Source organism: Emys orbicularis, chromosome 7 (assembly GCF_028017835.1).
Source record: "Emys orbicularis isolate rEmyOrb1 chromosome 7, rEmyOrb1.hap1, whole genome shotgun sequence".
Classification (NCBI taxonomy): Eukaryota; Metazoa; Chordata; order Testudines; family Emydidae; genus Emys; species Emys orbicularis.
This window is the reverse complement of record NC_088689.1, coordinates 76,667,279-76,684,224: the sequence shown is the minus strand read 5'-3', so window position 1 is coordinate 76,684,224 and position 16,946 is coordinate 76,667,279. Positions and strand designations below refer to the sequence as shown.

The 16,946-nt window shown below is 45.4% G+C and overlaps 1 protein-coding gene across 1 annotated transcript; it reads left to right on the top strand.

Moving 5' to 3' along the window:
- Positions 1–3,043: 3,043 nt before the first annotated feature.
- Positions 3,044–16,240, top strand: EIF3F (eukaryotic translation initiation factor 3 subunit F). Its single transcript, XM_065407419.1, has 8 exons — positions 3,044–3,323; positions 3,714–3,784; positions 4,336–4,415; positions 5,523–5,660; positions 7,855–7,946; positions 10,299–10,435; positions 11,171–11,284; positions 15,812–16,240. The coding sequence occupies exons 1-8, from the start codon at positions 3,044–3,046 to the stop codon at positions 15,887–15,889; spliced, it is 990 nt and encodes a 329-aa protein (XP_065263491.1). The 3' UTR covers positions 15,890–16,240.
- Positions 16,241–16,946: the final 706 nt, after the last annotated feature.

The window sequence follows — 16,946 nt, the reverse complement described above, 5'->3', positions numbered from 1 at the left end:
CAGATTACTTCCCCCCAGATTCTTGCATTTTTCCAAGTTGAATCCTATTTTGTTATTTTATGACCCTGCATCTCTCTTGTTTCTTCAGCCTGAAGAGTTAGTAGGGTGAGCCAGGTTGCAAACACCTCTCACCTATTTGATTATTCTTCTACCCTGTAGGATATGCCACACTTGATGGCAATGATTAGGATGCTAACAAATTCATGGCCATGAAAAATGCATCATGGACTGTGAAATCTGGTCTCCCACTGTGAAATCTGGTCTTTTGTGTGCTTTTACACTAAACAGATTTCATAGGGGAGACCAGAGTTTCTCAAATTGGGGGTCGTGACCCAAAAGGGAGTTGCAGGGGGGGGGGGGGGTCACAAGGTTATTTTAGGACAGTCATGGTATTGCCACCCTTACTTCTGTGCTGACTTCAGAGCTGAGCAACCGGAGAGCAGTGGCTGTTGGCTGAGCACCCAGCTCTGAAGGCAGCACCCCGCCACCAGCAGCGCAGAAGTAAGGGTGGCAATATCATACTATGCCACTCTTACTTCTGCGCTGCTGCCTTCAGAGCTGGACGGCCAGACTGTGGCGGTTGCTAACTGAGGTCCCAGCACTGCAGGCAGCAGCACAGAAGTAAGGGTGGCAATACCATACTATGCCATCCTTACTTCTATGCTGCTGCTGGTGGCAGCTCTGCCTTCAGAGCTGGACTCCTGGCCAGCAGCTGCCACTTTTCAGCTGCTCAGCTCTGAAGGCAGCACCACCGCAAGAAGCAGCACAGAAGTAAGGGTAGCAGTACCACAACACTTGGCTATTTACTTAGTGAGCTGGGAGCTAATTACTACCTTGTTTTTCTTTCTGTTTTTTAATTTTCAAAATCCATTCTGTTTTCCCCCATCCTTTCCCCACTTCAAACATTTCTGAGAATGAAAATTCAGCCTGTTCTCTCTGTGAAAATGTGTGTTAGCATATGGACGTTTCTTTGTTTTTCCTCACTAAAAGTTCATCTCTGAAGTCACTCATTTTAGCTTGGGTTTATATATTTCTACATAGTGACTAAAGACCATATGTTCTCCTGTGTGGTTTTTGTTTTTTTGTTTGTTTGTTTTTGATCACCTGGTGATGAGACTCATCACTACTCTAACTTTAGGGAAGATATATTTTGATATCAATTTGGCATGGAATTAAGTCATTAACTTTTTCGACAGCATCTGGATTTTCACTGCAGCATTACCTCTGCTTTCCCAGAGGGAGTGTTAATGCTATGTTACTCTGGTAATTAAAGAAAGCCACTTTAATGTGATGCAAAAGCAGGGAAGTGCTTGATTCTTTTTACATTGGGGTGAGTCATTGGGCATGTTATACTAGATGGTGAGGGGGCTCTCAGGGGCAATTGCAAACTTAATTGAAGCTGATGGACATGTTAGTCATCTTCCACTGGGGCTAAATGAAGGAACAATTAAATGACTCATTCTTTGGTGATAACTGAAACAGTGGAAGCCACCATCCAAGGACTAGACCACATACAAGGTCTGGGCAGAAATTGGGCCATGCAGGCCAGGGGGTTTCTCTGTGGACTAATAACAAACACAGGGGCTGGGGATTGATTTGATTTTGTGTGTGTAACAGCACAAGAAACACTGGTAGCATAGCCCTGAGAGAAAGCCAAGAGAAACCTTTCTGGGAAGAGAGCATGCTGGGAAGGCAGGCTTGAAACTGTGAGCAAGGAAATTATCTCTGTGGTTTAGGGAAACAGGACTTTGTGTACATTCTCTGCAGTGAAACAGGATTGCATCAAAGAAATATCTGACTCTTTCATCAATTTCTCTCCCTAATGTGAACCACCTGCAAGGCCCCAAATAATTTACTAAGCATGCAGGCCACAAGGGGCAACAGTCAGTTAATGTTCTAATAATGGAATAACACTGTCAGACACAGTCCCATACAATTAACCAGATAAAAATTACTCCCAGACAGGATAAATAAAAAAATGTAATATTTTATTTTACTTGCAATAGAGGGGTACATTTTTACCATAGGCCACAGGGCAACTAGAGACACTACTCCCAGTAACAAGCAGGGGGAGAGGGTCACTCTGCAAATTGGGAAGATACCCCATCATTGCAGAACTCAAGTTTGCATGACATGGGCAGTAATGACTCAATCATGAAAGGAGATTATAAAGAAAAATAAAGTGAAACAGGGCTAGAAGGGTGAATGGGCTCCACTGCCAAATCCAGAGCAAGAACTGAGAGCAATGATACTAGAAGGCCCTGTGGCACAACACTGATCATTAGCCATTCTGTATTTCCATCTGGCCAGCCAGCAAAGAAGAGAAGTCTAATGGCTGGGGCACAAGCCTGTGAGTGACCCGAGCCCAATTTCCTGCTCCACAACAGACTTCAGGTGAGCTGGGGCAAGTCACTTAGCCCCCTCTCCTCACCGGCCTTTAGGCTCCAAATGTCCATTGACGTGAGCAACTGTTGAGGATCTGGGCCTCCCTCTCTCTGCCCTCGGCTGCAGGATGGTGACATGGGGAGGGCGGCACGACGGCCATCCCCACCTCACAGGGGAGATACAGTCAAGAAGAGGGCCAGGCACTTGTTACCATGGTGGTGGGCCCATTTAAATACATTGTATGGTCACTGTACCATGCCAATGACAGCAGCGGGGTGGGGGCAGCAAGTGAGGCTGCTCCCTCCCCCCCACCAACTGGAGAGACCCGTGGCCCTATCCCCTCCCAGGTACAGCCATCGCCAAGCCAATAGATGAGCTTGCGGATGCTGAAGTGGTGGGTCACCTCTAGCCAATGGGAAAGCTTGTGGTCACTCAAGGGGCGGGAACAATAGTCAATATCAGCCAATGATGAAGTGACCTAGATGCGTCCTCACCCACTCCGCGAGCTCGGTCTTCCCCAGCCCTCTCCGGGTTGGTTAAGAGGCGAAGAGGGCGGGTTGGACTCATCTTCCATCCAATGAGAAGGCAGGGTTTGTAACAGGTGCCTGGCTCAGCCTATTATTGCTGGCGTGGGTGGTCTTGCTCCTTTCTTTGCAAAATGGCGGCGGTAGCTCAGGTCCCGTCCCCGTCCCCATCCCCCGTCCCGGCAGCCCCAAGCCCAGCAGCTGCACCGCCAGTGGCGGCGACCCCAGCGGGAGGCGTAGCGCCGCCTGTGCCTCCCCCTACAACAGTCCCGGGCCCGCCGGTCCCCGCGGCGCTGCCTGGCCCCTTCCCCGGCGGCCGCGTGGTCCGGCTGCACCCGGTCATCCTGGCCTCCATCGTGGACAGCTTCGAGCGGCGCAACGAGGGCGCGGCCCGGGTTATCGGGACCCTGCTAGGTAAGAACCCTCGGGATCAGTGGGGCCTGGCTCTCTCTTCTCCCCCCCCCGCCTCCGGCTCTCCCCCGCTCCCACCGCCTCTGGTCCCCCGGGGTCAGCGGGGCCTGGCTCTCCCACCGCCTCCGGTCCCCGGCTCTCCTCCCCCGCCCCCGATCCCCCGGGGTCAGTGGGGCCTGGCTCTCCCCCGGCCTACTGGGTTTGATGGCAGGGCTCAGTGTCGGTTTCCAGGCTTCCCCTGGCTAGTCAAGGCCCCCTCGCTCCCCTGGGTTCCACCTTGGCCCTCGCTGTAAGGGGAGCCTGAGCTTCACACCTGGGTGGCGTCTCAAGGTAGGGCCTGGGGTGCTTGAGCCCGCCCAGCACCTCCCCTCAGTCTCACTCTCTGCTCTGCAGGCACTGTGGACAAGCTCTCAGTGGAAGTCACCAATTGCTTCTCGGTCCCACACAACGAGTCTGAAGATGAGGTGGGTGATGGCCTCGGCCTCTGTTCCCTGAGCGTGTCCATCCTAGCACAGAGGAGAGTTGGGAGACTAAATGGCATGACAGTGAAGCACTCTGAAGTCCTCAGGTGGAAGATGCTGAGTATTAGTGGGCTAGCTCACTTGGCTATCAGGATAGCTGCATGAGTGAGAACAATCTCATCATGCTAATGTTTGCACTCCTTTCCTTCATGTTTCACCTTTTGCCTTTGGTTTTCTGGAAGTCCTGGATCTGTCTGAGTCTCTGTTAGTGCATGTGGCTCTAGAATTCACTACCCTTTGAGTGAGGTGTATGATTAGAAGAGTCTAGACATGATGTATGTTGGCAGGGTCTTTTGGTGAAATCCTCCCGCATTGTCCTAGTATACGGAGGGCAATGAAGCACTCGTTCTGCTTACAGTGGGCTAGTAACTACTAAGGGAAAAGTCTTCTCTGAGGTCTAATTGACAACAAGAACCTTCCATTTCACTACCTGCTGCTAGAATTTAAGCACTCCTGCAATTGATTGCCTCATGCTGCTTTGTTGTGGTTTTCAGGTGGCTGTCGATATGGAATTTGCCAAGAATATGTATGAACTGCACAAGAAGGTTTCCCCTAGTGAAATCATTTTGGGGTGGTAAGTCATCTTCCCTACTGCAAACATGTGACTTGTGCTTAGCAGTTATGTGGCCCCATTATACACCTTGAAATACGGTACACTGCATTATACACTTTAATAAGCAGCATAGTTTGCTGAAATGACAGCTGTCGATATAGAATATAAACCTCAAGAAATGGGATATATTGTTTTAAAAAGGGAATAAAGTGTATGTAGTGGGGCAATATTTTCTGATACTGGAGTCCAGGAGCCGGCACTGGGGTTTTTGGCGCCCTAGGCAGGGGTCCTTCCGCGCTCCCGGTCGTCGTCGGCAATTCTGCGGCGGATCCCGGAGCAAGTGAAGGACCCGCCGCAGAATTGCCGCCGCAGACCCAGAGTGCGGAAGGACCCCCCCGCTGCCGAATTGCCGCTCCCACCCCCCCAAATCCTGGTGCCCTAGGCAACCGCCTAGGTCGCCTAAATGGAAGCGCCGGCCCTGCTGGAGTCTTCTCCCAAGAGATTGTTGGAAAATCAGGTGACGTGATGTAGAGAACTGCACTTTGTAGACCTCTCAGGGGTGGAGTGTGGAGAACCTCATTAGGTCTCTTCTGAGGTTCTGTGAACCAGCTTTGTTTTATTCCTGAAGAAATTAATGCAAACCCTGACGCCTCTTCTCTTCAGAAGGCTGTTGTGGAGGCTAACAGTTTATATACTTCAGTGAGGTCCAAGCTGCAATGAATTTAAGTTAATTATGTTTCGAAGATATTAACTGCAGGACAGTTAAAGCAGCTGGATTAATATAGTCCTGTATTTTTAGCTCTGATATTCAGTTTATGGAGGAATTGGGTTGTAGCTCTTTACCTAAGAGCTTATTTTCCTATAATGTGCTTGGAATTATTTTTAATCAGAGAGCAGTTCAAAGCCTAATGATAAGTGCATCTAAATTCATGTATCTGATAGCAAAGTGCAATGATGTCCTGAGCAGATGGTACTCAAACTTTTTCCCTTCACATCCTGCTACAAATTGATCATGTGTTCAGAGCAGAGTTGTGGGCACATCACTGCTCAATGGCAAATATCCCAGTATTTCTGAAATGTGAAGTGTCGGATGCCCAAGTCTCATGTTCTTATGTTGTGTTTTCTAAGGTATGCTACGGGCCATGACATTACAGAGCACTCTGTCCTGATCCATGAGTATTATAGCCGGGAAGCACACAATCCAATCCACCTCACTGTGGACACCAGTCTCCAGAATGGGCGCATGAGCATTAAAGCCTATGTCAGGTATTTTGGGGAGATGGATCACGCTTTGGAAAGAAGGATCTGCAGTGGGATTATCAAAAAGGGACAGACTAGGGTAGGGAGGGATTTAGTTACTTGATTGTCCTAATTAGGGCAATGTTGTCTACTGGCTAGAACAGAGGCTGTGAACCAGGTCTCTTGATTCTATTCCCAGCTGTGTCTTTGACTGTGGTGCCATGCTCAAGTGATTTAATCTCTGGGATTCTGTGTTCCCATCTATACAATTGTATTAGTACTTGCCACAATTAACACAGGTGTTGAGACTTAATAAAGTTTTGAGAATGGCTTGACCTCCACAGATGAATGGTTAGTATGAATGGCACTTCTGTAATTTCCTTTTGATTATCTGAATGCTTGACTTTCCCCATTGAAAACTATATATATAAATGGGACAAGTGTAATAAGTTTTGAGTGATAGAGAACCCCTGGGAATCTCTAGAATTTCTCTGGACCAACAACTGTGTAACTACTATTACAGCTCCCCAGAAGTGTGAATGCGGTTCTTGGTGAGAATGAGTAACCTGCTCAGTCTCTTCTGCTTCAGTGTAGGGAAGGCAAACCAGATAAAGGGTTACTGTTCCCTTCTTTTAATAGGTTTGTCTGCAGAGCAGAGAAATGTAGGACTGGAAGGACCTCGAGATGTCCTCTAGTCCATCCCCTTGCACTGAGGCAGGCCCACGTATACCTAGATCAGTGGTTCTCAATCTGTGGGTCAGGACCCCAAAGTGGGTTGTGACCTCATTTTAATGGGGTTGCCAGAGCTGGTGTTTAGACTTGCTCAGACCCAGGGCCCAAGCCCTGCCAACTGGGGCCGAAGCTAAAGCTCGAGCCACCACACTCCCTTAGGGCCGAAGCCCAAAGACTTCGGCTCTGGGCAGCAGGGCTCAGATTACAGGCCCCTGCCCGGGGCTGAAGTCCTTGGGCTTTTAGGCTCTTCACCCTCCCGCCCCCCCAGCCCAGGACTGTGGGACTTGGACTTTGCCTGTCCCCCAGTCAGGGTGGCGGGGCTCCGGCAGGCTAAGGCTTCAGTCCCGCTTCCTAGGTTTGTGGGGTTTTTTGTTGTCGGAAGGGGGTCGGGGTGCAATGAAGTTTGAGAATCCTTGACCTAGATCATCCAATTATGAGGATTCCAGAGCTTCCCTTGGAAGCCTATTCCAATACTTAACTATCCCAATTGTTAGACATTTTCTCCTAATCTCTAATCTAACTCCCCCTTGCTGCAGATTAAGCGCATTACTATTTGTCCTACCTTCAATGGACATGGAGAATGATCACAGCCCTTAACGTATCTGAAGACTTATCAGATTCTCCCCCCAGTTGTCTTTTCTCAGCACTAATCATGCCCAGCTTTTTAACCTTTCCTTGTAGGTCAAGATTTCTAAACCTTTGATCATTTTTGTTGCTCTTCTCTGGACTTTCCAATTTATCCATCTCTTTCTTAAAGTGTGAAACCCAAAACTGGCTGCAATACTCCTGCTGAGGCCTCACCATTGCAGGGTCTGGCAGAACAGTTATCTCCCATGTCTTGCATACGACACTCCTGTTAATACACCCCAGAATGTTAGCCTTTTTCACAACTGTATCACATTGGTGGCTCATTCAGTTTGTGCTTCACTATCCTTTTCTGCAGTACAGTCTTGTTTCCCATTTTGTATGTGTGTGTTTGATTTTTTCCTTCCTAAGTGAAGTACTTTGCACTTGTCTTTATTGATTTTCATCTTACTCATTATGGTCCAATTTATCTAGATCTTCTTGAATTCTATTTCTGTCTTCCAAAGTGCTTGCAATCCCTCCCGGTTTGATGTCATTTGCAAATTTTATACGTATCCAATTCATTATCCAAGTCATGAATGAAAATACTATGTAGTACTAGGCCAGGACTGACCCAGGCAGGACCCCACTAGACATGCACTTCCAGTTTGACAGTGAATCATTGATAATTGCTCTTTGATTATGGTTTTTCAAGCAGTTGTGCACTCATTTGATAGTCATTTCATCTAGACCACATTTCCCTATATTCTTTATGGGAATGTCATACCATGTCTACTGCTGCCCCCATACCCAGTAGGCCAGTAACCCTGTCAAAGAAGGAAGTGAAATTGGTTTGGCATTACTTGTTGACGCATCTGTGTTGGCTATTACTTATGCTATGTTATGTAAATCTTGTCTTTTCTAGTGCTCCGATGGGAGTCCCTGGTAAGACCATGGGGGTGATGTTCACACCTCTGACGGTGAAGTATGTTTACTATGACACTGAGCGGATAGGAGGTAAGCCGGCTTGTTCTTCTTGTTGGTCCTAACCAGATATTTGGGTGCTTGATTTGCGTGTCTGGGGATCACGGGAATCTGCATCCCTGGCTTGCGTACCTGAGAGCTGCTTACAGAAGTCTTTGCCTTGGTGCTCAGTGCCTCATCCTCTTTGTTTCCCTGCTCCCCATATTAGAGGATTTCTTGTTGTTGTTCAGTGCTGATGAAATGGTGCTGTCAGGGTTCTGGGGATTGGTGAAAGTTGAAGTGGCCCAGCATTTTGGGGGCAGAGTGGCACAGATGTAGGAGTTGTGGAGTGAATGCAGAGCATTGAGCTGTGGGTTACGATAGAGGATTGTGAATGGATTAGAAAATGGGATCTGGGAGGGTGGAGAAGAGAAACAACCAAGTATCAAAAGGTCAGGCCACAAAACCACTGTAAAGAAGCAAAGAGATTATAGACCAAATGGGAGCGATAAAGGCAAAGATGTCTGTTCCTAACATTAAAGACACTGGGGGCTCTCATCCACGGGTCAGCAGTGGTCTTTTCTTTCAGAAGGCCATCAGCCTTGATTACATACATGCCTAGTACTTGGCATGTTTTGTGTGACTTCTGTTTCAATCAGAATTGACATGAGACAACAGGGAATTCCTGAGATTGTATATCAGAGTTTGGAGAATTATTTCATACATTCCATCTATTTGACAGGACTCTGTAGTCCAGAGGTCCCCAAACTGTGGGATGCAGAGGAATGTTTGGGGGGGCCCACCTGGGGCCCAGGCCAGCTCCCCGGTGGGTGAGGACGGAGCACCACCCAGCTCCATTGCCAGCCCCCTTAGCCCTGGCTGCCAGTCCCCTTAGCCCAGCGATGGGGGTCTGGGGCACGGACAGAAGTAAGGGGGCATGCAGTGTAAAAAGTTTGGGGACCACTGGTGTAGTCAGTTTCCAATTTGTGAGAGTCTCTCCCAGCAACCTGGGAGAGAGAAACATACAGAACTGGAAAATGTGATTGTAAAACCACAAAAAAGGGGCATTGCTATTAACTCTTAGGAACTCAATTTCAAATGATTAGTGTCCCCTACTAAAGTGAGACCGCATATATTATGAGGCCAACTTAAAAATTTCTGATTACTGGATGTGAAAGAGTCAGGGACATGTTGAAGACGTCATTGGGACTTCTTGGAGTGTATGAATTGCACAGTGAGGCTGTAGCTGTACTAGGTGCCAGGAGGGCAGTATTGTCATTGCTTGGACCTGGGAAAAGGCTGAGCAAAATGTCTGGAATCCCTCATTCTTTTTCAGACCAAATAGTATTCTGATGCTTCTCAGGATGGAGGCCAAAACTTTCAAGCTTGGGTGCCTACGGTTTCATGTTTAGGCATTAAAGTGCTCTGATTCTTAGATGTTCTGAGCACCTGCATTCTCCATTAAGGTCAATGGAACATGTGCCTGTGTCCTCCGTTGCTCCCCCATGTAGCTAATATATTACTACTGAGGGAATTCTGTGCCAAAAAAATAAAAATTCTGTGCACAGTATTTTAAAATTCTGCAAATTTTATTTGTCAAAAAGAACACTACATAATCACACCAGTTTTAATTATTTTGGTGATTTATTTAAAAATACCTGTCAGCAAGTATGTCTCTGACAATACAGACACACACATTCCCTTAGGAGTAGAGAGTTAAAAAAAAAAAACCCACCCTATGACAGCCGAGTTCCTGTTTCTCTGCCCCCTCCTCCCCACAGCCCAGCTGGGGGGATGGACACCCACAGCCTTTCCCTCCCAGAACCCAGCCATGTGCCCGCCACAAGCCAATACATCTGAATCCCCTACCCCCTGATAAACCAGCCATGTCATCCATCTCTCTCCTCCCCCCCCCAGGCCCAGACACCAACCCCCCTACCCTTCAGAGCCCAGGGATCCAGATGGGGAGAGAGCTTGATGCTCAGTGCCAGGTTTGTGTGGAGTTTCCTGCACACCACTGCCTCCTTCCCTCAGAGCATGCTGGGAACTGCAGTTGCCTGGATCCCTGTAGTTCCCTCCCCATCCCCCTGACCGTATCTTCTATGTGCAAGCTGTGCTCTGCCATGTCCAGCAGCCCCTAGTCACGGTCAGCAGCACTGCAGTCCATCTCTGGGGGGGGAAAGGAAATTCTGCACAAAAAGCACTAATTTCTGCAAAAATCTGCATTGCACAGTGGCGCAGAAGTAATATATATCCCTGTGGAAATGCCACATTACATTGGTAGTAAAGGCAGCACTGGAAAAGCATTTCCTGTTTTGCTGAAGCAGATGTCATCCTAGAAATCTCTGGGGAGTGGTTGGAGCTGACCTTGTGCCAGCCAGTTTCTTAGCATCTCTCTCCTCACAGTTGATCTCATCATGAAAACCTGTTTGAGTCCCAGTCGAGTGATTGGCTTATCCAGTGACTTGCAGCAGGTGGGGGCAGCGTCAGCCCGGATCCAGGATACCCTGAGCACAGTGCTGCAGTATGCAGAGGATGTGCTGGTAAGGCTAATGTCTGTGTGATGCTGTGGCCAAAGGAGCTAATGTGATTCTGGGATGCATTAGCAGGGAAATCTTGAGTAGGAGTAGAGGGTTATTTTACATCTGTATTTGGCACTGTTGGAATACTGTGTCCAGTTCTGGTGCCTACAATTCAAGAAAGATGTTGATAAATTGGAGAATCTTTAGAGAAGAGCCATGAGAATGATTAAAGGATTAGAAAACATGCCTTGTAGTGATAACCTTCCCTTTGTTAAGCTAAATAAATTGAGCTGCTTAAGTCCTGGGGGTGATTTGATTGTTCCAATGTAGGTATTTATAGATTAAACATTTAATAATGGGCTCTTCCATTTAGCCAAGAGAGCTGTAACACAATCCAACAGCTGGAAGTTGAAGCTAGACAAATTCAGACCAGAAATAAGGCACACATTTTTAACAGTGAGTAACCATTGGAACAGTTTACCACGGGTCATAATGGATTCTCCATCACTAACCATTTTTAAATCAAGATTGGATGTTTGTATAAAAGATCTGCTCTAGGAATTATTTGGGGGAAGTTCTATGGCCTGTGTTACACAAGAGATCAGACCAGATCACAAAGAATCTGTGAATCTAATCCAGTTCATACAGGAGAGGGTGAGAGCTTTCCCTGCATTTGTATGTCTCAGCTCTTCCTGTTCTGTGCAGTAAGTTTGTTGTATCTTGCTCATTGTAAAATGTCTTTATTTTTATGGTTAGTCCGGTAAAGTGGCTGCTGACAACACTGTTGGGCGCTTCCTGATGGATCTTATTAACCAGGTGCCAAAGATTTCACCGGAGGACTTTGAGACAATGCTGAACAGCAATATTAACGTGAGTGCTGTTACTCGGTTCTTCTGGGTGTTTCATGAATACTGGAAATCTTTCTCCTCATGAGGAATCTCTCTGAGATCCACAGCAAATCTATTGCTTACCTGTCCCTGGGTTATGCGAGACGAGAGAGGTGTCTGTCCCTTTTCCTATCTGTCAGCCTGGCTTCACAATTAACAAATGTTACTGAAATTAAAAATATATATGAAGGGAGCTATTCAGATCTGCCAGTACCCCCCCAAACGCTGAATAACAGTAGGAAGCATTAACCAAGCTTTCATAAGAACGGCCGTACTGGGTCAGACCAAAGGTCCATCTAACCCAGTATCCTGTCTTCCGATAGTGGCCAATGCCAGGTACCCCAGAGGGAATGAACAGAACAGGTAATCATCAAGTGATCCATCCCGTCACCCATTCCCAGCTTCTGGCAAACAGAGGCTAGGGACACCATCCCTGCCCATCCCGGCTAAAGCCATTGATGGACCTATCCTCCATGAACTTCTCTAGTTCTTTTTTTGAACCCAGTTATATTCTTGGCCTTCACAACATCCTCTGGCAAGGAGTTCCACAGGTTGACTGAGCATTTTGTGTGGGAAAAAATACTTCCTTTTGTTTGTTTTAAACCTGCTGCTTATTAATTTCCTTTGGTGACCCCTAGTTCTTGTATTATGAGAAGGAGTAAATAACACTTCCTTATTTACTTCACACCAGTCATGATTTTATAGACCTCTATCATATCCCCCCCCTTAGTCATCTCTTTTCCAAGATGAAAAGTCCCCGTCTTATTAATCCCTCCTCATATGGCAGCCGTTCCATAACCCTAATAATTTGTTGCCCTTTTCTGAACCTTTTCCAATTCCAATACCTCTTTTTTTGAGATGGGGCAACCAGACCTGCATGCAGTATTCAAGATGTGGGCGTATCATGGATTTATATAGAGGCAATATATTTTCTGTCTTATCTATCCATTTCTTAATGATTCCCAACATTCTGTTTGCTTTTTTTGACTGCTGTTGCACATTGAGTGGACATTTTAAGAGAACTATCCATTTAGACCCCATCATTTTGTATGTACAGTTGGGATTGTTTTCCAATGTGCATTACTTTGCACTTATCAACGTTGAATTTCATCTGCCATTTTGTTGCCCAGTCACCCAGTTTTGTGAGATCCCTTTGTAACTCTTCACAGTCAGCTTTGGACTTAACTATCTTGAGTAATTTTGTATTGTCAGCAAAGTTTGCCACCTCACTGTTTCCCCCCCCCCCCCCCCCCCACTTCCTCCTTTTGCAGAACACTTATGAATACATTGAATAGCACTTGTCCCGGTACACAACCTTCAGGGACCCTGTTAGTCACCTACATTCATTCACCTATATTCAGTGAAAACTGACCATTTATTCCTACCCTTTGTTTCCTGTCTTTTAATGAGTTACTGATCCGAGAGAACTTTCTCTCTTATCCCATAACTCCTTACTTAACAGCCTTTGGTGAGGAACCATGTCAAAGGCTTTCTGATAGTACAAGTACACTGTATCAACTGGATCACCCATGTCCACGTGTTTGTTGACACCCTCAATGAATTCTAATAGATTGGTGAGGCATGGTTTCCCTTTACAAAAGCAGTGTTGACTCTTTTCTCCAACATATTGTGTTCATCTATGTGTCTTATAATTCTGTTTTTACTATAATTTCAACCAATTTGCCTGGTACTAAAGTTAGCCTTACTGGCCTGTAACTGTCAGGATCACCTATGGAGCCTTTTCTAAAAATCAGCATTACATTAGTTGTCCTCCACTCATCTGGTACAGAGGCTGATTGAAGCAATAGATTACATACCACAGTTAGTAATTCAGTAATTTCATATTTGAGTTTCTTCAGAACTCTTTGGTGAATACCATCTGGTCCTGGTGATTTATCACTGTTTAATGTATTACTTTGTTCCAAAACCATCTTTGACACATCCATCTGGGACAGTTCATCAAATTTGTCCCCTAAAAAGAATGGTTCGTTTGGGAATCTCCTTTACATCTTCTGCAGTGAAGACCGATGCAAAGAATTCATTTAGCTTCTCCGCAATGGACTTTGTCTTCCTTGATTGATCCTTTAGCCCCTCAATTGTCCAGTAGCCCACTGATTGTTTGGCAGGCTTCCTGTTTCTGATGTACTTGCAATTTTTTTTTTTTCCTGTTTCTTTCGCTAGTTGCTTTTCAAATTCTTTTTTGGTCTGCCATATTATCCTTTTACACTTGACTTGCCAGAGTTTATGCCCCTTCCTATTTTCCTCAGTAGGATTTGATTTTCATTTTTAAAAGGATGTCTTTTTGTCTCTAACAGCCTCTTTTGCACTCTTATTAAGCCATTGTGGCATTTTTTGGTCCTCTTACTGTGTTTTTTATTTGGGGTATACATTTAGTTTGAGCATCTATTTATATTCTTAAATAGTTCCTATGCAACTTGCAGGCATTTGTCTTGTGACTGTTCATTTTGACTTCTGTTTAACTAGCTTTCTCATTTTTGTTTAGTTCCTCTTTTTGAAGTTAAATGCTACCGCAGTGGGTTTCTTTGGGATTTTTTCCCCCTACGGGGATGTTAAATTTAATTACATTATGGTCGCTGTTGCTGAAAGGTTTAGTTGTATTCACCTCCTGGACCAGACCCTGTTCTCCACTTAGGACTAAATCAAGAATTGCCTCTCCCCTTGTGGGTTCCAGGACTAGCTGCTCCAAGAAGCAGTCACTAATGGTGTCTAGAAATTTTATCTTTGCATCCCATCCTGAGATGACACATCCAGTCAATATGGGGAGAGTTGAAATCCCCATTATTATTGGGTTTTCTGTCTTCATAGTGTTTCTAATCTCCAAGCATTTCAGTCACCTACACCATTCTACTCAGGTGGTTGGTAGTATATTCCTGCTGCTGTACTCTTTATTATTCAAGTGTGGAATTTCTATCCATCTAGAGAGAATGGCATTTCTGTCTACATCGTGGAAGATGTGGTCCTTTCCCAGTCTCCAACAATCACATTCTTCATGGCTGAGTATCTGATGTGAACAAGGATTCTTAGTAACTTGTCAGGTTAGGCTCAGAGAGAGGGCCGAAAAAGGCAAAACCAGGCTGGTGACTAGAGAAACTGTTTTTAACTAGTAACCAAAAATTGGAAATAGGAGGGCAAAGCTACCTGGGAGAGATGAGGGAACTTCTCAAGGCAGCTTTTTCAATAATTAAAGGCAAAGGAATCCTTCTTAAACTTGCTAGGAATTATGTGAATAACCTGAAAGCTATTAGATTGTTTTGAGACATGAAATATTTAGGACAACTGTGTAAATAGCCAGATCTTACTGCAGTCTGGACTTCAAAGATAACTGGCAACTGGGATAAAAGGTGAGATGCCTAATATTTTTGTCTGGTAACCTTAGGCTTCAGATTTTTTTAAGGGTCTATTTCTGCGATGTGTACGTTGCCCATGATAAACCTGCATCGGTACCACTTTGTTTTGAGCCCGTCAGCTCTAACAAGCTAAGCTGAGTGGATCCATTGCATAGAGCACGGGACTGAGCCCAGGTTCTGTTCCCAGCTCATCTGCCTGTGATAAGTGGAGAGAGTCACAATTTCTATTCCTCAGTTTGCCCACCTATAAATTAGAACACCCAACTCTTAAGTGTAATGTCTGTAAGGCACTTTGAGACCCTCTGTAAAAGTGGCAAGTGTTATAAGCAGGATCAGGCTAGTTCAGTAGTTGGATGGGAGACATCCAGGGATCAGCTAGTTGCTGCAGAAGGTGGTGGTGTTGATTCAGTAGGAGCATTTCCTCAGAGTTGTTTTGACCCAGTATTCCCCCAAGCATTGCCTTGGAGGGGTGCAGGGGCTGCTGAAGGTGCTATACCAACAAAGGCCCCAATCACTTTCCCTAAGGATAGAGTTGTTGACCCCCGTGTTCTAGCTAAAATGAAAAACTGGTAGTTACATGGTCTCCCTTCATTTCCCCCTGCAGTTTTGATTGACTGGAGCATTCACTTCCTGTCCTAATGCACTGTGTAGTGGTGGTGTGTGCTGTTTAAACAACTGCTTCAATTCATTGCTGGATAAAGAGAATCACTTCTGTGTAAGGTGGTTTGGGATTCTTAAGATGAAAGTTGCTACTTCTGACTTGGATTGGGAATCAGGATATATGGATTTATATTCCTGATTCTCAGTGACTTGTGTGACTTTGTCCAAGTCACTTAACCACTATATGCCTTCTCTTCTCCATCTGTGAAATGGGGATAATGCTTGCAATGCTCTGAGGACTATAGATAAAAAAGCACTGTAAATTCAGAGTATTATAGGAATGCAAGGTATTCCGAATTGGTGAGTGAAGTGGAAACTAAGTTGTGAAGCCAACAGTGTCACTCTGAAGAATGGTGCTTGGCAACTGCACTGTTTGTAAATTACTTTAATGACACAAATTCACATCTATCTGACATCACCACCTTCTCGTTTCTCTTTGATTCTCTTAATCAGTCTAACTGCTGTCCATTTCTCTTTCTCAGGACCTGCTGATGGTGACCTACTTGGCAAATCTCACTCAGTCACAGATTGCTCTCAATGAAAAACTTCTGAGCTTATGATGGACTCACTGCCTTCTCTCACTTGAGAGCCTGAAGATACAGCAGAGCTACTCTCCCTACAGTCTGTTCTGCTACTGAATTTAGTTGGACATTAATGTAATTGCCTAAATGATTCAGTATTCCCCCATATCCCTCTGATTCCCACCTCTGCCCCAAAAAAACCTTCCACTGTGATTCAGATATTGAATCAAAACTGGGTGTGGGCCCATTATAGAAAATGGAATTGTAGGCTACGCTTTAGGGCTCATGAGCTGCTGTCCCAGGTTACCCATTTATATGACAAACACAACTCCATTGTATTGTGAGGATTATTGATTCTAAATAAAAGTTCCATTCCACTGATAAGAGCGACTTTGCATCCATAGGTGTGTCTTCTTCCTCAATATGTGGTTGTAGTGTTGTTTTTTTTTTAAATGATCTCAGAAGAGGAAACTGTAGAGCACATAGGGACTCTATAGAACTTGGTGCACTCCTATGGGGTCAGTCACTCTACTTTCCTTCAGTTCTGCATTTGTGCCTTCATGGTTACCAGAAGGCAGTTGATCAGGGAAAACACTCTTCGTACAGGTCTTCAGAATGATCATCCTGTATGTTTATTGTTTCTATTACTATGGTGCCTGGGAGCCCTCATCATGGACCAAGACCCCATTGTGCTAGATACTGTTCACTGTTTCCTTACAGTAGCTTTTCCCTGGCACCAGAATGTGAGCAGGAGTGGTACAATCAGCTGCGAGTTAACTGTCTATTGAATCTCACTGCTGCTGTGCATTTGGGGAAGAATGCAGGGTGATGGAATAAGGTGTTCAGAAACAAAGTAGGCATTGGGAATTGAAATGAGGTGAGAAGTGCTACTGGTAACTGAACTGACAGCTGAAAAGTTCTGAAGTCAGACCTGTCATTGAGCAAATGTATCTGCTAGGGTGTTTTTCTTGCCTGGTCATTTGTAAAAAAAATTAGCACACCAGATGTGATTCAAAGAAGACTCCAGTATGAATTTTTGAAGTTAAAATGAGCAAGAGGAGCATTGCATGGGCTTCTTCCTTTCGTGAGTCCTAAG